At 41.1% G+C, this 24,872-nt stretch overlaps 1 protein-coding gene across 1 annotated transcript; it reads right to left on the bottom strand.

Annotated features, from left to right (window-relative positions):
• Positions 1–2,141: 2,141 nt before the first annotated feature.
• On the bottom strand, positions 2,142–24,356 carry LOC121920901 (corticotropin releasing hormone binding protein). Its single transcript, XM_042448179.1, has 7 exons — positions 24,171–24,356; positions 23,716–23,812; positions 16,611–16,768; positions 8,985–9,195; positions 7,456–7,604; positions 5,620–5,737; positions 2,142–2,848 (listed from the first exon to the last, which is right to left on the bottom strand). The coding sequence occupies exons 1-7, from the start codon at positions 24,261–24,263 to the stop codon at positions 2,691–2,693; spliced, it is 984 nt and encodes a 327-aa protein (XP_042304113.1). The 5' UTR covers positions 24,264–24,356; the 3' UTR covers positions 2,142–2,690.
• Between the last annotated feature and the right edge of the window lie 516 nt (positions 24,357–24,872).

Here is a 24,872-nt window from a genome sequence, read left to right as displayed (position 1 = left end):
ACAAAATACGACTCACAAGTTTTCAAAGCTTCACTGGCTTCATCAGGCAAATGTGTAAAAAATTATACAGGAGAAAAAAACATGACAATATAAGTCACAGACCTGTATTTTGTCAGGATGTTGCTGGTGTTGTCCTGAGCTGAGACGGTATGGAAAATGCAAATGCATGGACATCTCTTGAGAAATTCAATGTTGTTTGCCTAACAAAGAGGTTTGTAGTCTCACAAGGCAAGGAGGCATCCTGGATCTCAAAGGAAGTACCTTTTTGTTGCTAATGGAATTCAAATTTTATTTCCTGGACCTTAGAATGCTTTGTCTTCCAGTATCGAATGGCTAGGCGGGGTCTACTTGCATTGATATCCCTCCATACCATCTCAATTCAGAACAATACAGTACCAACCACCTCTTGACAAAAATGCAGACCAATGACCAACCTCCAGTGGTGTCACTAGGGGGCTGCGGAAAGCATTGGGTGACACCCCCGTGTCACCCAGTGGGGTGGTACATCTGGTACGGCTGCTGGGTAAGCAAGAAAGGGCTTTCTGTTTGGGCTTTGGCATGGCTGAAATCATGCCAGAGCCCAAATGGACCTCTGAGGAACTGGCACTGCCCCCTCCAATGACAGTGGCTGCTGGGAGGGAACAGTTCCTTCCATTGGGCTTTGGTGTGGTTGCACCCAGAGCCCAAATGGACCTCCAGGTCAAAGACAGTCTGCCCCCACTGCCCCCGCACACCATCATTTTTAACCTCATCATTTTTGCCTGTATAGCTTTTAACAGCTGTGCCTGATGAAGAAACCAGTGGAGCTTTAGCACTTTGACTAGGGTCTCGTCTACATTGGCTGCTTAATCCAGGGTGGCTGTGGATCAACCATGATGACAGTCACATGCACCGGGCCAAATACAGTAGAATAGTGCATAGTTGTCCACACAAGCCAGTTTGTTGACACCACATTGGCTCTGCTGGCCCATTTCCTGTTTCCAGAGCAGCTATTGCCACTTCTTCATGGACAGGAGCTTTGTGTAAAGCCTATCTGGCATGCTACCGCTTCTGATAAGTTCAGATGGAGCACCCATGACCTTAGTGAGGAGGCGGTAGAGTGACCACCCTTTCTAGCTCGCATGGCAGAATGCCTTCTAGAGACACATGATCAATGGGAGTGAGGAGGAAGAGAGAGGGAAATCCAGGATATTTCAAGAAAGATTTTGGATGAGAGCCTGGAAATATGGAGGTGAAACAAAAACAAGCACTGGAAAGTCTTGATAGTTCCAGAGACTCCCCCCCCCCAAAAAAAAAATGAGCCTTGAGGCACTGGTACTAAGATACCCGAGGGGTAGGTAAAGAAAGAAAACAGAAGGCTAAGGCACTGGTGATATCACTCCAGTGGCTTTAAAAGGGGTGGGAAAATGGCAGAGGACCCTGTGAGTTACAACTAGTGAGATTCCTGAGATTAAAAATGAGGCAGGGAAGAGGGAAACAGAAGGCCCATGGAATGTATTGTGTACAGATTGTGCAGCACTAGATACCCCTTGGATGCTTGCTAAATAACTGCATTTAGAAATCCTCATTCACTTAACAAATTCATCTAATATAAATTTACCTAATTCACTTACTACAAAGAGAAATCCAGAAACGTAACAGTAGATCAAGATCAGCCTTCTGCCCTCCTCTGTGCAAAACGATGTGAAATAAATATCTTTTTGTGAACCAAAGTGGTATATGAGAACATTAATTATTAAGGGCAACTATGGAAATATGATCTTGCTGCATTGCCAGCAGAGCATTCCTAAAGCCAGATTAAAGCTCAGGAACAAACAAACCTTTGTATAATCATATCTCTCTTCATGAATGCTTATGCCCACTTATCTAATTTTACTGCAGTTTAAAAAGCAGTGCTTATTCAAAGTCCCTCCTCTCATATTTCTACAGACATTTTTAAATGTTCATATTAATGCCAATGCAGTGGTCTACAGATTTTAGTGAGCAACATCCACAGTGATTGTTTTTAGTAGGGCAACATAGGAGCTGATAAGACTTAAAGGGGGCGGGGGATACAATCGAAATTAGATTCCAAATTTTGATTCCAGATTTTATCAGTATTTTGCATGTATTTATTCATGCCTGGACCGGTAGAAGGAAAACCTTTTTCATGCTATAAATTTTATTAGAAACAACCAATTATACATTTGTATTAATAAATTAACAAGCAATTAATTTTTGCACACACAAATACAGAATGTACTCTTATAAAATTGAGGGGGTCGTTTCATTATATATATCTTTTAAATGTTTGTAACTGATGTAAAAGAGGAGAAATTGTTTTGTGAATTTCAACATCTTTTGTGTTTTGCATGGGCCCTCAAAATAATTGCAAAAGTTGCACACATATTTGAAGTAATACTTGCATTGCAAACATGCACCCAGATTCTGTCTCTGTGTTTTTCTTTTGCTTTGAATCAGTTGATGTACACATACACAAGTGCTGCTTCTGGATTCCATACAGATTTGTGTGCACTGGAAATACTAAATACACTTGAAGATGGGGTGGACAATATATTGGAAATGCTAGGATTAATACTGTTCTGATCATGGAAAGAATGATTTAGTATGAAAAAGTGTTTATACACTAGAAAGGGTTCATAAAGTTAGCCGCCCCAAATCAACACAACATTACAGACTTGTCTGCCCTCTCAGATGCTGGAAAGGCAAAACTCCTCAAGGCTGTTCTCTTTTCTGGTTTCCAGATCATGCTGTTCCAGTTGATGGTACTCAAATGTAACACGATTGATATGTTTGCCACTGGAGACCATTCGCAGCACTGTGTTATCACATCCAATCTTCATTTGAGCTAATGAAAAAGAAAGACCAACTTGTTATGCTTGGAACTGCACAACACTGGTGTGTTATTTTAAATCATTGGAAATACCTAATCATAGACTGGAAAGAACTCTGATTGACAGTGCAACTGGTTTATCATCCACACCTAGTGCATATACAAATTCTCAAAATATATGTTGTATATTGTTTTTGTATAATCTTGTGCTCTATTCTAGAACAGCTGTTGTGTATGAGGGCAGAGGAAGTTCTCACATGGGCTGAACACTATAAATGTAGATTAGAAGTGCACATAATTCTGGATTCATATTTGTGATGCAAGGAGCAACTGGACATGAGGCACCTTTTCATTCAATATTTAACCAGACACATTACAACTGATTGGTCCATTACCTCAGGAGGAGCACATTAACATGTAATGGTAACATGTTCATCACTGTCAAAGAGCAAATTTCCAATGCTTGCTTCAGAATGGGGTTAAAAGCTTCACTTATTCTGAAAGCATTGCCCTCACTCTAGATGGGCTTAATTTGCTTTCATTGACATAGGCATGAATCCAGTTTGATTGGCTACTTAGCCAGTCCTACCACAGGGATGTAACTAGGATTTTAGGAAGGGGGGGGTCCAGACTAAGTGCCACCATTATAATGGGGCTTGGGTGCAGCGGTGCAGCAGCACACACCATTCATTTTTCTAATGGAAGGGGGGGTTCTGGACCCCAATAACCCCCCCCTTGGCTACGTCCCTGCCTACCATTCATACCATTCCTAGTAAAGCCCCAAGTGGATTCACCAGCATGGAAGCCATCAGCAGCTTCATATGCTACATGTGCATGCACAGATACACATAATATATTCAGTCAGCATATAGAAACGAACATGGTGTGATCAGCCCCACACTACACTCTGCAGATGTGGAATGGATTGCATTTCTTTCTGCCCTGCATCCAATCCCCTCCCTCCTCATTTTCTGCTGACAGGTGAAGACATTCTTATGTAGGCAGGCATTTTGAATTTTAATTATGGAGCTGTACCTTGTAATGTGGGTGTGCAGTTTTTTTAAAAAAAAATCTTTATTCTCTAAATTAAATTATATTGTAAATATGTTTAAGTGTTTTAATTACTTTTAACTATGTTTTTAATAATACTGTTATGTAATTTTCTTTTAACTTTTGTAATCAATGTTTTAGCTATTATTGTTTTTGTTTTTAAATGATTGTAAGTTGCCTTGAAACCCATGCCTTGGAAGAAAGGTGGGATATAAGTGCAATGAAGAAATATAAGAAAAAAGAGAGAGAAAGTGATGGAAAGGTGCACACACATACATTGTAATATGTAGATATACTTACATAGGATCCCATACATGTGCAGTACACATCAGTAACTTAAGTATCTAATTGCATCATTTCAAGATTTCAACATCATTTCAGCGTAGCATAATTTTTTAATTCAAACTCAGTGAAATTCAAAATAGATTCACAATTCACTGCGGTGGCCATTTTTAGTAGGAGCATATTGTTAAAGCCTCATGGTTTGAGCACTGGAGGGTTAATGGAGTGGAAGCAGGGAAGCAAGGAGATTTCTCTTAACGCAAAGGGAGTCCTCTTAACACAAAGTTTGCAATAAGAGAAATCTCCTTGCTTCCCTGCTTCCCTTGCAATGACTGAAGAACGGTAGCAGGAACCTCATTTCCAGGACAATTAATGAGCGCTCCCAGCGTTCATGCACAGGCGCTACTTTTCCCTTTCAGCTACTTATGGAGGACATTTTACCAGCGATGCAGGCAAATGTGAAAATCTTTCATGCCTCCGCCTCTTGTCACTGCCTTCACATGAGTCTCCTATTCCAGCAGTGACCTGTGCATAAGTCGGACCAGGTTTTTGGGTTGATTTTTTTTGGGGGGGGGGGGGGAAGAGGTCAAAATTGTTTCAACTTATACATGAGTATATAGAGTACTTACTTCTGAGGAACGCAAAAGCAACATTACTTTTTAAAATGGTAACCATAATGACAATTAACAACTTTTCTGGATCAGGCACATATAACTCTAACACTAAAGAAGTTGACAGCATGAGCTTTTGTAGATTTAAGTCTATTTCCTCAGATTCACCGAATGCATCTGAGAAAGTAGACTATGGTCTACGAAGCTCATGCTGCCAACTTCTTTCTTTAGTTAGTCTCAAAGGTGCTACACAATCTCTCTACATACTAGTTTTTTAAAATTGTTTTTTTTAAAAAAATCTCTCTGCACACTTTCTTTGTAAATGCCAAAGTAACCAAGAACAAATTTCAAGTTTATTGCACTGCGACCATTTTAGCACACTGGAATTAGGTCTAAATTAAATGATGACTTGTCAAACAGTATCCATTGAATTTTTATGCTTTTAATTTCAAGTCTCAGACTTCCTTCATGAAATGTCATAAATGAAGAACAGTTTTGGCCTGATGTCATTGCCTCACCTCTGAGAAACTACAAACACCTTCTCCAATATAGTGCTTTCTAGATACTTTGGACTTCAGCTCCTATGGTCCTACACATTTGACCATGATACCTAGGGCTGTTAGGGTTATAGTCTAAATGTTCTGGAGGATACTAGCTTGGAGAGGACTGCTGTACAGGATGGACCCAACAGACAACAGTGCCAGTGCAGCATCACAGAACATAACATGCCAGTGAGTCAGGCAAGTACTGTAACAACAAATATATTTAGAACTTAATAGATTTTGTTATCATGTTTTTAAAAGTCATTCTCTGAAAATAAAGTACATTAAAACAAGGATTCACCTGGGCCATGAAAGGAGTGGCACAGATCAGCTAAAGGAAACATCTTAGAGGGGTCTAACCCATTTCCTCCCAACAGCTCCACAAAATCTCTTTCTCCCCCACAGCCTGCAGAGGGTCTCTGTTTTTTTTTAAAAGGAGAGAAAGACAGAGAAAGACAGAGATGCAGAATAAAGTGCAAACAGCATAGAACAAAGCAAATGTTAGAAGTAAATGTTAGAAGCCACTTAGTACTTCCACTGTGTGTGTAGTGCATACATGTGACAGCGACTGTGTTTATGTCATCAGTAGAGATGTACAATATAAACTATTTTCCCCTTGTTTCTTTAACAGGTGAACTATCCCCTTTTGCCTTCGGCCCTGCTCCTAATATTGAGGTGATGGAAAGATAGATGGGAGCATAATGTTTTTGTACTGCAAACCATTGCCTTGCCGCTTGTGGATATCAAAGTAACTAGTTACATCAGAGAAATGGGAAAGTAAACTTACTTTGTAAAAGGGCACCATTCAAGTACCATGTTAGTATACAGCGCGCCCTTGCCTTACATGAGGGACCTGTTCCGGACCCCTCTGCGTAAGGCAAATAGAGCGTATGCTCGAACCTCATTGAAAATAATGGGGCTTATGCATGGGGTATGGAATGGCGCGTGCGCCACAGGCGAGCGCACCATTGTAACTTCTGTCACGCGGCTTTCAGTGTAAGCTGAAAGCCACATAAAAGGTGCCCATATATGATGTGGGTGCACTATATAAGGATTTCTGTAGTTCCTTAAGATTATTACCTAGCAATTATGATTATAATGAAGATGACTGTTATTACTACTGCTACTACAGTCAGAGGCTTGTGCTTCTTTGAATAGTCATTGAATTGTGCAGTGCACAGGGATTACTATCCTCATGTGTTACTGAGAAAGTATGAATGGTAGTAGCTCTTGCTAGAAGAAGATTTCATAACAGTGCAACATTGTTGGTGAATTGCACTCGATAACAAATAAATAAATGACTTACTGGGTAAAAGATCCTTCAAAACCCATCAAAAGTGGGTACCATGCAATGTTAGCCAAATGGGCATATACTCACACAACAGGCTTCCCCTTCCACTATTCCCATGTAGATGACCACATTTGTTCTAGATGGTTTTCAAACTCCATCCCTTTTTCCATCCTATCTGGTCCCCGCTATACATTTCTTTTTTACAAATCTTCCACTGATTTTAACTGCGATCTTATACTATTGTTTTAATATCTGTCTGGTTTAATCTCTTTTTAGTATTACTATGTTTTTATACTGGGGGGCAGAGGGATAGGGTTTTTAGAATTTTAACTGTATCCTCTTTTATTGTTGTAATCCGCTTGGATCCCAAGTGATTAAGTGGAATATAAATAAATATTATTATTATTAACCCCCCCAGAGTAGATTTGGTGGCCATCAAAGGGACTATATTCTGCCAATAGTATCCATTCTGTTAGTGGAGGGATACCTTTCGACCCATAGCATGTATTTTGGCTCTGGTTAGAAGTTCAAGCTTTTAAATATACTACTACTACTACTACTACTACTACTGTACTACTACTATATTTATTTATTTATTTATATCCCGCCTTTCCCTTTCGAGCATCTTCTGTGTTTATGAAATTAGACGCTCTCCCAGCATACTAAAAACCCTTTTCTTGTGTTGAAAATACCTTGTCAATTTGGGTATGCTCTGTCCAAATAAGAGGATGTAAAATCAAGAATAAGAATATATTTAGCTATACTAAGCAATCATTAAAGGAACTGCCTCACAGGATGTATGTTCATGTAGCATTGCAGCTGATGACCTATGAAGAAGCAACTTACCTTTAAATGAAGACCATTCAAGTGTCCCAGCATAAGATCAGATATTTTTATCATTACTGGGTAGATGATGGAAAAACTGCAGTTTCTGTGCTGATGAGGAATGAGCATAGTAAATCTTCCAGCAGGAGTCTGAGAGATGACATTGCAAGCTTTAGTATAGAGGAAAGATACAGAATTACTTAGTTGCAATCTATTGAGTGAAACACAATGCCAACTTTATGTGATGTCTTAGGATCAGGATGTTAGTTGTAAGTCTGTTTCTTCAAAATACACCACTATACACCCCAAATGCAGATCTGAAGGATATCAGTTTGGATTAGGAGAAAGAGAATTAATTGTTTTCTCTATCTCTCCTTTTCTCTGAACAGTTTTTGTAATAGAATGTATACCCACCCAATACAGGGTTTTTTTGGGGGAGGGGGGAATTGTAAAGATGCGTAATTTCAAAATGCAGATTCTCCTAACATCTTCGTTGTACAGAGAAACAGCTACATTATGAATCTATAGTGATTTGTACAAATTTAACAGTTATGGTTTCCTCAACATTGTAGGACTATGCCGTCTTTCTTTTTGTCATTGTGGTGAGTGTATTTTTTGATTTCAAAAGCTAAACAGTCTCCAGCTGGTTTAGCATTTGGATCAGTATATTACAGTCATTCTGTTATGACTGTTGTTAAACAACTGCCAGAAAGAAATCCTTGCCAATCTGCTGAAGTCACAGAATATATCAAGATTTGCTTTCCTTACTCCTGCAATAAATGCATATGACATACTTTGCCCTTGTTCCCACAACATATAGGATATACTTTGCTTACTCTTGTATAGGAATCCTTTCATAATGGCATGTTTACCCAAACCTGCCTAAATGTAAACATGCAAACCAGCCCTGGAACCAGACTTTTTTTGTAGCGGTGCCCCTAGTTAGAAATATTCTCCTCAGAGGGCCACATCTAGTACAATATTTCAATGCCAGGTCAAAACTTTCTTATTTATCCATGGAATTTAAATGTAAATTTGCCCTACTCTTCTCTTTGTTGTTGTCTGCCTCTTATTTCTGTTTAATTCTTGCCATTTTTATATTGTATTTATATGGTTAATGTATAAAACTAGACTCCTATGTATTATTTTAGCATCTTATGCATGGAACATGCTTACAAAAAAAAGGAAAACTGAATAAATTAATTACTGGATATGATCTGAAAATGATGCATTTATCTGAATTTACAACAGACGATTCAAATCAATTACTGAAGGGCTGAGGGGGGAATGCAAACATACTTGTCACCTTCATAGTGGCATCTGCAATACTATGATTGGCTATAATTTCAGAATAAGAGACTTGCAGTGACATCTTATTATGACACATATTCCACCCTACGCCTTTTTTTTTTTACTGGCATAACAAATCCTTATGTCTGGGCTATAAGAAGCTTTATCACAGTATTGCTTATATATATCCCTTACTCAGATTCCAGCTACCCCCCCCTTTCTTTTTTTTTACTTAGATAATAATATGAAACAAAACTTACGGAATAGATTGGGCTTTTTCCTTACTGTTATTGTGAATCCATTTCCTGGTTCATGAATCCTGAAGAAGATCATTGCTACATTCTGGGATGACCTGATAGTACTCCTAATGTGACCATCCTCACAAAAATCTACGTATCTTTCAGAAGTGGGGAGAGGATGATCCAAGGAGCTAGGAAACTTCTCACCTTTCAGTATCCAACCATCAAACACCTGGAGAGAATCACAAATGGAGAGATCCATTAATGTATAGAATTTGCCTACAATTTCTAGAAATAGAAAGTGGTTCTACACTAATATGTTTTCCAGTTTACATCCATAAATTTTATTATTCCGGGAACACTCCACTGAAATAACACAACTCAAGTATAAAGGCTCTGCATGTAGAAAGTGGAAGCTAAAGACCAATTCACAATTTTGCAATCCAAGAGGGATTGTAACATTTGGTGGGAAGGAATCAGAATTTGGAACCACTATTTTGGGGGCTACAACTCCTAATATACACCAGCCAGCATCATTAACTCAGGGCTTGTGGGAGCTATGGTCCAAAAGAACAATTTTTCTGGGCTCTGAAAGGAACTGTATATTAGGCTCTGCCTATGTGGTACTGAATGCCAAAGTGGGCATTATATGAGAGGGCCTTGATTCTTAATTAAACAGAAGTCTACTAATTGAGGGATATCAGTGAATGGAACTTCTGGTAGAAGCTAATACATCCAAACATCAAAACATACTTATTTATTCATTTATTAATATAAACTGATATCACTGTTAAACATCTAAAGAATTTCCTTTCTCTTCTAAAGAAGTTTTAAACACTTACTGTTGTTATATTCATAACATATTGACTCTTCTAAACATAATATAGGTAGAACAGTGCATGTGTCTAACATCCCCTGAAACAAAGTGATTAACACTGTTGATAAAGAAAGCTGGAATTTCCTTGTCTGTTGACACTTCCATTTCAAACATGTAACTCCAAGTTTTTACACTGCTCACATCATGTTTTAACCCTCATGCACCAGATTTTTTTTTTTTAAAAAAAACATAACTTGAGTTATGAAGTTGATGGTAGGGGTAGAGTTTAATGTTCATTTGTATCCCCTGAACCCACTGAGAAATCCATTGCTCTTCATGAGACCAATTTACTGACACCTAGAGTACATCGCCTGCTTCTTGGCATCGCAGTTCAGCAAAAAACAGTAATGGGATTTTTGTCCAAAAATATTCTGTTCACTGGGACACAAAAAGTACACCAATTCCAAGAAGCAATAGATTTATTTGGACAGTTTGCTCCCAGATGCTTTTATCTGTTTTTTCTCTCTCTCCTAAACCTGTACATGGCAAGTAGCTAAAACTTGGGGATTTTGCATACAGCTCTTCAGATGACAGGATTATAGATTGCCTATACTGTTGGGCCCTTTCACACTACAAAATTTCACTTTTGCACTTCAATTCCACGTTAACCACCATGTTTCCTTCCTATGGAATCATGGGGTTTGCAGCTGGGGAGGTGACATTTAGAGTTCTCAGAAAGAGAACTCCTCTGCTGTCAAACTACAAACTCCAGGATTACATAGGATGCAGCCATGACAATAAAAGTGGAATCATTGTGCTACAAGCCGCCTCAATCTCACTGAAGAGGTGGGATACAAATAAAATGTTGTTGTTGTTGTTGTTATTGTTATTATTATTATTGAACCCTAGGTCTAGTTCTTTGTGGAATCTGCAGCAAAACATGATTCTGCGTTTGGGAGATAAAAATGTTCCATTCAAGTGTATGAGAGTTAAATGCTATTAAAGCTATTCAAATACATTTACTGACATGTTAATCTTTGGATATACTTTTCAGCATATATAATACCAGTTAATGAAGATATGAATGGTAATCTTTTTTGTTTCAGGGCAGTCCACTGTTATTATGTTTTTGTGGTCATAGGACTTCTCCACCTTCCCAGTTCTTACTGCTAATCCCAGTTTCATCCAATTGGTTCCATGTGTGATTTGACATTAACATCAAGAGTAAATCTCCACTTCATACAGCAGCAGTTAATTACTTTGGCATTCTCTGTAGTTTTCTACTTCAAATGTTTTAATAATTGTCGTTAATTAGAGAGAACAAATTTCTGAAGCTTGGCATTTAAACTTGAAGCAATCCGTGTTATCTATGTGGTGTCAGTTTAGTGACTCTTGTGTGAATATAGGACAAGAAGCTCTTTTTCAGCTGCTGCTTTCCTAGTTGTCTTACTTTGAAGTTTATGCCAGATACAAAGAAACAGCTGCCAGCTCCAGCTCCCCTCCCAAAACACTCTTTGGGGGGAAAGTATGTTACTCTCAATGGCCCTGTTCCAAAAATTCTTGCACTCAGCTGTAAGTTATGTATACCCTGCAGTACCCTCTGAACAAATGCTTGCCATTCTCAATTCTGATCCCCCTTTGTCTTTAAAATGTGCTGAGAAATCTAAAAGATTCTCACTAGTTTAGATTCAGGAAAATTTAAAGGTTCACAAAGCACATGGAGTCAGAGAAAGAGTTACATTGACAGAAGCAGATCCTAATGATATTTAGGAATGATGTGCTCCTTTTGAAGCCTTTTTGAAAGGTTAGTTTTTAGTGCAATAAATACATGGTTATTTTATATTTGTTGCATGCATTCTGAACACTTTCCTTCAGATTGTGCTTTTGCTGAAATATTGGATCTGCTGCATCGTGCAGTTTGTATTTTGGAAATGCCAGCCCCCCACTCCAAGACACTGTGTGTCATGACCAGTCCTAAGATAAACCACACCTGTGCATGGAACACCTATAACCCCCACTTCACCCTGCTCGCCTGAAAGTTTTCTTTTTAAAAGTTACTTACACTGCTTAGGCTGTTTATATAGAGCAAAGGTGGACAATTTGTGGCCCTTTAGATATATTTGGACTGCATCTTCAACCAATCATAGAGAGCATAAGCAATGGCTATGGATGATGGGGGGCTGCAGTACAACAGCCTCTGGAGAGGCACAAGTTTGTACTGTATCTAACTCTTACAGTGACTCACAAAGTTGCTTCAAAATAAAATCTTATTGTCTGAATAGAATGATATCAAACTGAGTAGCATAGTGGCTTGAGCATTGGATGATGACTCTGGAGACCAGGGTTTGAATCCCTGCTCGGCCATGGAAACCCACTGGGTGACTTTGGGCAAGTCATACTCTCTCAGCCTCAGAGTATGTCCATGGCAACCCCCCTCCAAAGGAACCTGTGAAAAAAAAACTGTGATAGGTTCACTTTAAGTCAGAAACAACTTGAAGGCACACATGAACAACAATAATGTTGTTCTCTGTCTAAGAAATATGATCTGCCTAGGAAAGGAGCAGTTAGTTTCACACAGAACAGGAACATCAGTCTCTCAAGAGAAGTTACTTTTCTGTTATTAATGGGAGTTGTAATTTTATTGCTGCTCTTTTATTGCTTTTTGTCTCTAGTCCACACATGGCCAATAATGAGAGTGGCCTCTGCCCGCATTGAAATCTCTCAATACCATCTTAAATGAGAATATCTCAGACAGGATCAGGCCTGTGACTCTAACATTGTTACCATTTTTCTCCTGTATGATTTTTAACATCTTTGCCTGATGAAAAAGCCAGTGAAGTTTCAGAAGGTTGCATAATGTTCTTTATGTCCTAGAATTGGCCCAAAAATGGTATTGCTGCTTGTGGATTTTGTTGCATGGCCAGTGTGGCTACCCCTGAATATTTAAAACAGGACTTGTTAATCATAGGTGATTGGAATGCAAAACATAGGAAACAAATCAGAATAAAAAAATGTAGGAAAATTTGGTCCAGGATCAAGACATGAAGCAAGAGAGTGACTGACTGAATTCTATGAGAGCAACAATTTGTTTAACACAAAACACTATTTAAGCAATAAAAGAGATGACTGTATGCATGGACATCACCGATGGCCAATATAGAAATAAAATAGACTGTATAATTGGAAGCTGAAGATAGAGAAGCAGATTGTGGCACAGACCATGAACTGCTAATATAAACAAATTGAATAAAAGTTTAAAAAGAACACTAAACCAACCATTGTGTCAAAATACAACCTGAAGAATGTCCCTATAGAATTTAAATACAATAGATTTGCACTATTAAGCCTAATTGACTGGGAGCCAGAAGAACTCTGGACTGAAGGCAGGTACACTATCAGGGACAAATATAAAAAGACACTATATGCAGCCAAAAATAAAGCAAAGCCTCAGTGCATGACAAATGAAACTCTTCACACAGTTAGGAACAGACAAGAAGCAAACGTAAAAAATGATAGTAATATAGTCAGAACCCTGAATACAAATGTTCAATGACTTGTACTTAGGAACAAGGAGAATTACAGTGCTCCAGCGTCATTCGCAGGCGCACCGTACATGGCTTTCAGCTTATGCTGAAGCTGTGTGCTGGAAGTGGCAATGACACATGCACCCATGGCGTGCGCACCGGACTGCGCTGTATGCATGAGCCCCATTGTTTTCAATGGGGCTCAAGCATACACAGTATGCTTACTCGGGGTGTGTGTGTCCAGAACAGATCTCCCATGTAAGGGAAGAGCCCACTGTACTATAATAATCAATACAATGAAATACAAGATGACAACAAGAAAGGAAGAACAAAGATCCAAGAAGACCAAGGGAAATTTAAACCAAGAGTGGGGATGCTCTACATCCAGCAGGAGAACTCATTACATGACCAAGTAGAAATAAAAAGACAATAGAAATGGTACATTGAAGAACTAAATAAAAGAGATGAAAGGATGACACATTCATTCAAGGAAGAAGCATTTGAAGCTGAACCTCCAATTTTAGAAAGTGAAGTGGAAGCTGCACTCAGGACATTTGGAAGAAATGCATCACCAGGAACAGATGACATATCAATAGAGCTGCTTCAAGCTATGAAGATAAAACCTACTCTAGTTCTTATTAAAATCTGTCAACAAATATATTTAAAAAAGAATGGTGCACAGATTGGAAACACACAACATACATTCCATTCCCCAAGAGAAGGGGTACAAGGATTGCAGTAACCACAACACCATTGCATTCAACACCCATGCATGAAAACTGATGCTACAACAAAGACTTTTATCATATATGGAGTGAGGAATGCCAAATGTCCAAGCTGGGTTCAGAAAAGGAAGAGGCACAAGGAATCATTACTGCAAACTTACATTGAATAATGAAGTACTGCAAAGAATGTCAAGAGAAAATCAGCCTGTGCTTTATAGAGTATAGGAAACCCTTTGGTTGTATAGATCATGAAAAACTCTTGTCTCTTAAAGAATGTCACTATTTAAGAGGTCACTCTTAAAGAAATGGGTGTGTCACAACATTTGATTGCCCTGATGTGTAACCTGTACTCAGGACAAGAGGCTATCATCAAGACAGTATATGGAGAAACAGAATGGTTTCCAATTGTCAAGGAGGTCGTGAAAGGCTGTATTTTATCATCCTATCTGTTTAACTTGTATAATGAATGTATCATATGTAAAGCAGGATTAGACGTAGAGGAAGAAGGTGTTAAAATTAGAGGAAGAACACCAACAATTTAAGACATGCAGATGACACCACACTATCAGCAGAAAATAGCAAAAGATTTAGAACAATTACTGAAGGAAATCAAGGAAGAAAATTCAAAGGCAGGTTTATTGTTAAACCTTAATAAAACACAATTAATGATCATAGATTATTTACATAAGTTTAAAAATAGATGACAGAGATATTGAAATAGTTCAAGATTTTCCATGCCTTGGCTCAATTTTTAATCAAAATCAGTCAAGAAATCAGAAGAGGACAAGGACTTGGAAAGGCAGCTATGAAAGAACTACACAAGATCCTGACATATAAAGATATATTACAGTATTGAATACTGAAGTTAGGATTGTTGGGAGGGAGGGATCATATATAAAGGAAATATTATGTATGTATATGAGGGATTAGTTAATAGTTGCACACAGTTTTGAGATAGGATGTGAATAATTGGTTGGTATGTAAGTAATGTGTTGTATTAATAAACTCATATAGATATAGATGTAGATATAGATTTAAAAGTTAGGATTGTCCATCCATGCAATCTTATTTCCAGTTTCTGTGTATGGTTGTGAAAACTGAGCAGTGAAGAATACTGATAGGAATAAAATCAACTAATCTGAAATGTGGTGCTGGAGAAGAGTTGAATGGATACTGCAGACTGATAAAAAAAACCACACACACACACAAACAAATGATTCCTAGAGCAAATCAAGCCTGAACTCTCCCTAAAAGCCAAGATGACTAAACTGAGACCGTTTTGACATATCATGAGAAGACATGACGTACTAGAAAAGACAAGAATGCATGGTAAAGTGGAAGACAGCAGGAAAAGAGGAAGACCACATTTGAAATGGATGGACTCAATCAAGAAAGCCACAGCCCTGCTGACGATAAGGGCTCTTAGAGGTTCTCATTCAATAGGTCATCATTAGACAAAGGCAGTTAACAACAACATATCCAAAAAACAAAACAAAACAAACAAACAAACAAAAAACAGTAAATCTTTCAGGATAAATGGTTAAAGACACTTGCTGGGGTTTTTCTCCAACCTGACTGATTACGGAGTTTGTAAGAGTTTCTTTTGTGGACTATAGTTGCCAGACTTCCTTCCTTCCTTTGCAGCTGTAGTCTGAAAAAGGAACTTTTACAAGCTCTGGCTCACTGCAGTGTGCTAAGGAAACACTGAACCCCAAGATTTGCTCAGTTCACAACCCATAAGGCCACAACTGTTATGGACACCTATGAGTACACCACAGTACAATTAGGTTAATGTATTACATTAAAAAGAATATGAGATCTTGTGGTACCTTAAAGACTACAAATGTATTATGGCGTTACTGTTTGTGCATGTAAATCCAATTCATAAAGTTAATCCCTCTGTATGTTAGTCAACCTCTTAAAATGTTCCTTATTTAGCTTTCCCGCTGAACATAATTTATTGCACAGTGATTTCTGTACATAGGACAGCCATATCACAGCCACAATTGTGTACTGATTAGAGTTTTACACATGTTCTGGGGAGATCCAGATTTAAATTCACACTCAGCCACAAAGCTGACATACTAGTTAACCTTTAGACACTCACCCTTCTCTCAGCTTAACCCTACCTCACAAGATTGCTGGGAGGATAAAATGGTGTGTATGAACCACCTTGAGATAACAAGAATAAAAAAAGAGATGTAAAATAAACAGTTTTAAAATTTATTAAATTTAATAAAAACATTAAGAGATTAATACTTATTTGGACTGTAATTCCCAGAATCCCACAGCTAGTTGCACTGTCATCTTATGAATTCTATGAGCTGTGATTCATTAGTACAGACCTACAAAGCTAGATCTAGCCTCATGAGTGATTCTGTTTGCCACCTTCTTGATTAACAACATTCTGGAAAACTTCATGAATGGGATGAATCATTAGTTATTTAGGCTCTCTTTGTACAACCATGACCCTGAGGCACACAATCATCACTAGATCATCTCTTGAAAATCAGTCAGCTTGTGGTCTACATGTGCTCACACTTTCTAGAAAGCCATTCCTGGACAAAAAGATATTGCAAACCTTCAGAAAGTCTCCTGCTTGGCAGTCAATGTTGATGAAATCAAAGTCCATCATGATTAACTCCTGTGGGTCTCCTATGAAGAAGGTAGCACAGTGCAGCTGGGGCTGGTCTGCAGTGAAGGTGAACTGCCCTTCTATACTCAGCATGTCAATGCAACCTGGAGAAGAGAGCAGAAGACCACCAAGTGATGACTTGCTTGATATTTTGTACTCAGTCACAAGACAACATGTATAAGTCCTTCCTGAAGTGTGAAAAGTATATACATTTTAGGGAAGTGTCTATCAGTTCAAAATATTCAGAAATGGGAACTGGCAGGAAAAGTGCTAGATTTCAGTAATTTTAAAGCAACACACTTTTATACAAGTATATAATTATTTATATATGCCTCATCTGTTTGACTGATACACAGAACATATAGAAAACAGGATTAGACATAGAGGAAAGCTATGCGAATGACACTACATTACTAGCTTTAAGATGTGCAGATGGCCCAATTATGGTGTCTTCAAAATACGGAGAATACACCTTATTAGTAGCAAAAAACAGCAAAAATTTCAAACTACTGATGATAAAAGCTAAGGAAGAAAGTGCAAAATCAGGCTTAGAAGTGAATATTAAGAAAACAAAAATAATGTTCACAGAACATTTACATAACTTAGAAGTAGATGGTGAAGACAGTTAAACTGAGTTTCTATAGCTTACTTGTGTGTGTTGTGTGCCTTCAAGTTGTCTCAGACCTATGGTGACCCTGAGGTGAACCTATCACAGGATTTTCTTAGCAAGTTTCTTCAGAGGTGATTCGTCATTGCCATCCTTTGAGACTGAGAGTGTGTGACTTGCTCATGATCACTCAGTGTGTTTTCATGCCCGAGCGGGGAACTCAACCCTTGGACTTTTCCACACAGGGACCTATGTGCGTCCATCCCAAAAATGGTTAAAGTGGTGCCATCCCAGGAAAGTAGCCCACTTGATAATGGTTATCACACACAAGAGCACAACAAGGGTCAAAGACCCATTACTTCGGGTCAGATTCGAATTTGGGTATCAAAAGGAGACATACAAATCCCCATTACCAGCAAAGAAATACCTTTTCTGTGTATGCTCCAAACTGTCATTTCCACAAATGCCCCGCCATATGCCCCAGAGAAGGAGGGGAAACCAGGGGGTGGAATCCTTTTTGCCCCAAATGTTGTGTCATAGAAAGCAGGATGAGTCGTCCCCTGGCAAACTCCATAAAACCACACACAAAGACACACACACACAAGAGAGAGAGAGAGAGAAAGGAGGGGACTGGGTCCATATGCCTGTCTGATTCCACAGGGGGCTGACACTCCCTGATGCCCTCCTTTTCCAGGGCATGTCCTCCACTTCTCCCACGAGCTGTGACCTTAATTAGAGGGGCTGAAGAGGGGACTGTGTGTATCCCTTTAAGAAATTAGAATTCTTCCTCTTTGGCACAGCAAGGCACCCTGGGAAATGAAGGCATCCGGAGGCTTGCATTTTCAGACGGCTGGCATTGTGTGAAAGGAGTGAATTTGCAAGCAAAATGGACATGCAAATAGGGTAGTTTTGCAAATTTGCTCATTTCTTGATTCACCTCACATTATCCCTGGATTCTGTTCTGATTGCATGCAGTGTTATGTGATAAGCAGCTGTGAAGTTGTCCCTAAAACTCAGGATGACCCTGCATTGCCCCCCGCTTTAACCTTCCAATTTTCCTTATGATAAAATTGGTCATCTCGAGTCATATTCCAATGCTCAAACCACTACCCACTGCTTGATCTTGTCTCACTGATAAATCAAAATGGAGACAGTACTCAAATCAGAAGAAGGTTAAGATTTGGAGAGCCAGGTGTAAACAAACTATATAAGATCCTTTGGATTTCTGTTGCTACTAACCAAAAGAGTTTGTGCAGCTATACTAGTTTTTCCTTCTTAACAGTTGTGTGTGCTTGTGCTTGTGTTTGTATCCTCTGTAAGGTGCAAACATTTGCTATCTCAAGCAAAAGAACAGATGGCTCATCCAGTGGTGGCTGGCAATTCATGCGAATATGATGGAGAATCTGCTGTTTCAGTCTGAACATTAAAGGAACTATGTAAGGCACTGAACTTTTCCTCCCAGATAGCTTTAGCACCTTAAGTAGCACCTTTAAAATTCAAACTAAAACAAAGAACAGACTCACCATTCCACTGGTGTGGAAGCCATGCCACCCCCAACGACACTCCCAACTTTACTCTAAGTCCATGCAGAAAGGATAATCAGGCTTGCATTTGAATCTTATTTCTACACTGGGATTGCTTGGCTAACTATAGCTTCTAGAATTGTCCACTTGGCATGGCCATATTATGAAGACCTGTGGTCCCAAAAGTACCTTTTTCAAGATCTGAGTCCCAGTAGTGTGTTCCACTGCAATGGAAGGCAACAGTGTAAGTTAGGGGAAGCAAGGTGGATCTTATGGCACATGCAATATTCTCCATTTTCTATGTTCCTCACATTGACTGCCTCAGGCAACCATTTCACTCAGCCTTGTTAGGGCTGACCCAGCTATGTTAGGGAGAATAGATAAGAGTGTGAAATCTTACCCTTGATTATCCAAACAATAATGCAAACTTCAAAGTGGGAATTAGCCTCTCAACAGGTCACAGTTTAAGTTCAAAGTACAGCTACATGCTGTACTAAGGAGAAGGGGGTTATTAGATGCAGTTTGTTGTGTTGCCAGTTAAGAGAATCAGATAGCAGATGATATGAAAGACCTCTGCTTGAGATTTGAGAAAGCTGTTGCCTATCAAAGTAGCCAATACTGGCTAGATGAACAAATTGTCTGACTTAGTACAAGGCAGCTTCCTGTCTTCTTCAGACTAGCAAGAACACATCACAACACTCTTGTCCCAAAATGCTCCCTGTAAAAGAAGAGAACGATGGCAGAACTCCTCATCTTAGGGTGTACCCAACTGCAGAATTATAGCAGTTTGACACCATTTCAACTGCCATGATAGAATCGTTGGATTTGTAGTTTGGTGAGGTATTCAGCCTGGTCTGTCAGAGAGGTCTGGTGCCTCACCATACTAAAAATCCCAGGATTCTGTAGGATAGAGCCATAGCAGTTAAAGTGGCATGAAACTGCTTTAGTTCTGCAATGTAGATGTAACCTTACTTTTCTGTATGTCACTTTCTCCTTCTTTTGCTTCAGGAAAGAACCCTTATTTTTCTGAGATGTCAGTCACACTATCCTGCTTGTAAAAGAATAATATACAGTTGGCCTTCCCATAGAGATCTATGGTTGCCAAGGCTAAGATGTTAACTTGGGGTCACTGTGAGCATACATTGGAACACACATTCACTGCAAAGGTTCAGCACTGCTCAGTAGCAGCTGGTGGCTTCCATGTCAGCAGGCAGCAACTCGATTCCAGTTGTTAGATAAATCTAAAGGTGTTGTCCAAGGTGCTGGGCCTATTTTGGAGACCTGAACTTAGATTCCTCCACAGTTCAGGCAAAAACCTGGAGCAGATTGGTCACCCCCCTGGCATGGGGGTCAAAGGGCACTAAGGATGCTAGCATGGGTAAAACAAAAATAAAGAAGACCATGACTCAGAGCATGCACAGAATGACATCCTCATAATACAAAGGCATTGTTTTAAGATCAAAATAATTCATAGCTGGAATCAATGGTAACTAGATTCCAAAAGAGACAGTACAGTTTCTTTAAAAATTTAAACAGTATTCCTCACTCAAGCTTCTCCTTCCAAACCCTTCTCCTTCCCCATTCCATCATCCTTTTCTCCTTCCAGGCTTCCTCTTCCTTTTGACAGATTCATCACCTTGGCAAAACCACAGAGGCAGTATGCTGTAGTGGTTTAAGTGAGGGACTTAAATTTGGGAGATCCAGGTGCTAGTCCTTCCTAGATCTCAGGCCAGTCACAGGCTCTTTTGACCTAACTTACTTCACAAGTTTCTTGTGATGTTACCCAGCGCAGGAGGAAAACTGCCTTGAATTTATTGGTGAAAAGGCAGGATACACAATTAAAAACAAACAAACAACCTCCATCTCTGAGATTTCCTTCATTCTTTCACATTTTGTGGCATTTTCTTGAATCCCTCACTCATTGGTCTGAATATGCCTGGGATTAAGATTGTATATCTGTCCATACATTGATTGAACAGCCACTCCCAGAATCTTGCAATATTGATTATGCTGGTTAGAGTGATTGGATGAATGAGAGTTGCAGTCCTGCAACACACACACTATCCTTGGAATAAGATCATCACAAATTTTCCAGCAATCTTGATAACTTTGGATAGTTAACAATTCTTTTCTCCTTCTGAAAATATTCAATATTTATATTTGAGCTGTATCTGTTTGTAAAAACAAATGGAGGGAGAAAAGAGAGAACTGTTGGAAGTGTAAATCTGCTTGCAATTAATCCCCAGGAATAGGAAGCCCCCTCCCCTTTCTCCCACATCTCTTTCATACACACATAAAACACATTTCAAATGAAGGGGTACTAAATGTTGACTATCCTTGTTGATTGGTAACAGGGGAAGGCTGAATGGAAGAAGAAAACAAGCCTAGCTGCCTAGAAGAGACTGTTTCTGTACCCTGCTCCTATCAACATGTTCCCCCTTTTGCAGCAAAAAAAGTGGATATTACATTTTCTCTTCAAGACACAGAAACCCTGCCTCCCCTGGTCTCGGAAAGGCATTTTGCACATGCTCAGAGTCACTTTCACCTTCATTCCTAAATACTCAGAAGAAGGCTCCAAAATAGCTGTTGTTCCCCCACTCTTTCTCACTCTTCCTTGCCTCTGCTGCATAGCCTTAACACTTCCATTCCTCCTCAGAGGAGCTTGAGAAGCTCCACAGGGGTAAGTGGGCAGCAACTACTTCTCCCCCTGTCCCAGGTTAAGGGGAGAGAGAGGAGCTGAAGGTTATTCAGAACAGTGTTTTTCAGGCGTCCCCCCCCCCAAAACATGTTAGGGACATCAACAATCTGATGCAGATTACACCATACTACTAGCCGAAAACACTGTGGACTTGGAAAAATCAAGAAAGGACAAAGACAGGGTTAATGCAGAGGATCTACACAAATTAAACCTAGACAATGAAAATATCGAAATAGTTAATAAGATTTCCCATCCCTTGGATCAAATGCTGATTAGGATGGAGACTGCCCTCAAGAAATAAGAAAAGGACTAGGAATGGGAAGGGCAGCTATGGAAGAACTAAACAAGATCCTAAAGTGCAAAGATAGACAACTGAGCACTGAAGTTAGAATTGTCCAAGCCGTAATATTCCCCATCACCAGGCACAGATGTGAGAGCTGGACAGTGAAGAAATTGGATAGAAAGAAAATAAACTCATTTGAGATATGATGCTGAACAAGAGTGCTGAGGATACTGTATACGGCCAAAAAGACAAACAAATGGGTCCTAAAAAGCGATCAGGCCTGAACTCTCCCAGGAAGCTGAGATGATGAAACTCAGGCTGTTGTACTTTGGCCACATCATGAGGAGGCATGAATCACTAGAAAAGATAATAATGCTGGGAAAGGTGGAGGGTAGTAAAGAGAGAGGAAGACCATGCACCAGATGGATAGATTCAATCAGGGAAGCCATGGGAATGAATCTACAAGAGCTGAGAAGAGCAGTGGAGGACAGGGGAGGCTTGGAAGTGTCACACCCACAGAGGAGTCATGAGTCAGGGTCTCATGGAGGGCATTTAACAACAACTTTAGGGACTGCTACAGTATTTGTACTGTACCCTGGGCAAGTCACACTCTCTCAGCCTCAGAGGATGGCCATGGCAAGCCCCCTCTGAAGAAACCTGCCCAGAAAACCCCATGATAGTCTGAAATGACTTGAAGGAACTTGGCGACAAGGGGATTTGTGCCCCTTGGCTAGCTCTGCCTGGGTTTCCTGCAGTGAAGTGGATGCCTCAGGGACTAGTGATGGTCCAAGGGCCACCACTTTGGGAGTCACTTTGATCCTAGGAAGATTGCACTGAAGGAGAAAGTTGAACCTGAGATTGGCTTTTCTTTGAGGCAGAGCGACAGGACGGTTTGCCTGGAAAGAAGGGTTTCTGGGATACTCCTTCCACTTCTTTTCTTCCTCAGGGGAAGACCCAGCTTCCAGCCTCTGAGTAGAGGGTCCCATTGGCACCCCTTCCTCCAATCCAGCTTGTGCAATTGTGGCTCCCTGAACTTCCCTCAGGCCTTTAGAGAGGACTTGTATCCCCTTTGAGACTCACTGCAAGAAAAAAATTGGCAGCAGGAGCTTTCATAAGCTTCAGCTTCCTTCCTCACATAGCATCTGAGGAAGTAGGCTGCTAGTCCTGAGGAAGGAGACTGAAGTCGAGTAGGAAAACCCATGCAGCCAACTTCTTTCTTGCAGTGGGTCTCAAAGGAGGCTTTTTCCAGACTGATTTTACAGAGTAACAGGACTCCTCTACCTTTGAAGAAACATGACCAGTCTGGAAAGAGATTCCACTGAAAGAAATGGGTGGCATGAGCTTTCCTAGACTTCAGCCTCCTTCCTCAGATGCACCCGAGGAAGCAGACTCAAGCCTAGAAAGCTCCTGCTGCCCATTTTTCTTTCTCCCAGGGAGCCTCAAAGGGGCTACAAGACCTCTCTATGTACTGCTTCTACAGGCCAACATGGCTATATGAATCCCCTCAGCCCTGGAAGCCAAAGGAGGGGGCAAGGCGGCAGTAAAGGAAGGCCACTGCCAAAGAAAGGCTAAAAACCCTCAGAGAAACTCTTGCTCCAAAGGAAAGACATGGAGGCAGAGAGGTCCTGGAAAAGGAGGACCTTCCTGGGTTCACCTTGGACGAGTCACACTCTCTCAGTCTCAGGGGAAGGCAAGGAACCCTTGCCAAGAAAACCCCAGAAAGGTTCACTTTAAGACTGCCAAAAGTGAGAAAGCAAGGAGTCACACTCTCTCAGCTTCAGGGGGAGGCAATGGCCAAGCCTCCTTTCTGAAGACACTGGCCAAGAAAAGCCCAGCAGCGAGAGGGGCGCCCTGCGTCGGAAGGGCCCTGGAAGGCCCCCAAGAGCCCCCCGCCCCCAAAGCCTCTTCCTCGGGAGGAGGAAGAGGAGGAGGAAACTCACGCAGGGCCCGTCGGTAGAGCTGCCCTTCGGCCAGTTCCCGCTTCCATTCCGCCTTCAGCCGCAGGAAGGGCTCTTCGTCGCCCGCCGCATCCCGCACCTGAGGAGGAGGAGGAGGAGAGACACAAAGACCCCCAGGAGCATGGCTCTCCCCTTGAAAAGCCCGGGACTCCGCTCCCTGGATGCATCCGGGCTGGGAACTAATCCGGGTTGAGGTCGCTTCAACTCTTTTTGGTCCAGGCGACGGCATCCTGGGCCTGGGAGTTGCAGGGTAGCTCCGCTCCGTTCTGGAGCCACAATCAACTCCCAGGCCTGGACCAAAAAGAGTTGAAGCGATCTCAACCCGGATTATTTCCCAGTCCGGATCACCCCCCTTGTGCCCCAAAGGAGCCGTTGAAAGGGAAAGGGAGGCACTGCTCTGGCCTCCTGGGAAGGGACGCGGCGGGTCCCTGGCTCACCTGGAAAGAGCGGCTCTCCCCTCGTTGCAGGGCGGCCAGGAGGAGCAAGAGGAGGAGGAGGAGGAGGAGGGGGCCCTGGAGAAGGAGAGCCATGCTGGGGCTGCTTCCTCGCGGCAGCCCGAGAGACAAGGCGGGAAGACTAGCACCCGCAGCACCTGCCTTCGCCTTCGCCGCCTTCTGTGGGTCTCCTTGCTCCCCGCCGCCTTTTTATAGAGGAGGAGGAGGAGGAGGAGGAGGAGGGGGTCTTGGGAAGGGGAGGAGGCACCCTGGTCCCCCCCAAAGGGAGGGAGGGAGGGAGGGAAGAGTAACCCATGGTAACAGCCATGGCTCTTCTTCTTCTGTTGGACGGGGGAAAGAGTGCGTGGCCATGACCAGGGTCCAAAGGGGTGCCCTCCTCCCCGCCTAGGGTCCCAGGACTAAGAGGAGGAGGAGGAGGAGGAAACCGTGGCATCCCTAGGGCTGGTGTCAGCCCCAGTGTGGCCCCTAGTCATGGTCTCACCCCACCACCCTCTTGACCTCCTCCTCCCCTTTCAGAGAATCATAGAATCGGAGAGTTGGAACTAGAGATCGCAAGGGCCACCCAGTCCAAGCCCCTTCTGCCATGCAGGAACTCTCCATCAGAGCATCCCCATTGACAGATGGCCATCCAGCCTCTGCATCAAGACCTCCAAAGAAGGAGACTCCATCACTCTCTAAGGAGTG

This window comes from Sceloporus undulatus, chromosome 2, assembly GCF_019175285.1.
Source record: "Sceloporus undulatus isolate JIND9_A2432 ecotype Alabama chromosome 2, SceUnd_v1.1, whole genome shotgun sequence".
Taxonomy (NCBI): Eukaryota; Metazoa; Chordata; class Lepidosauria; order Squamata; family Phrynosomatidae; genus Sceloporus; species Sceloporus undulatus.
Note: the sequence above shows the minus strand (reverse complement) of the source record. Positions and strands in the feature narration are given on the sequence as shown.

Excerpts from the sequence above, each read along its gene's own strand:
- LOC121920901 (XM_042448179.1), bottom strand. The coding sequence starts at position 24,263 with ATGGCTCTCCTTCTCCAGGGCCCCCTCCTCCTCCTCCTCCTCCTCTTG. Across the intron at positions 23,813-24,170 it reads GGGAGAGCCGCTCTTTCCAG|GTGCGGGATGCGGCGGGCGA; the intron begins GTGAGCCAGGGA and ends CCTCCTCCTCAG. Across the intron at positions 9,196-16,610 it reads AAGCAGGAGACTTTCTGAAG|GTGTTTGATGGTTGGATACT; the intron begins GTTTGCAATATC and ends GATTCTCTCCAG.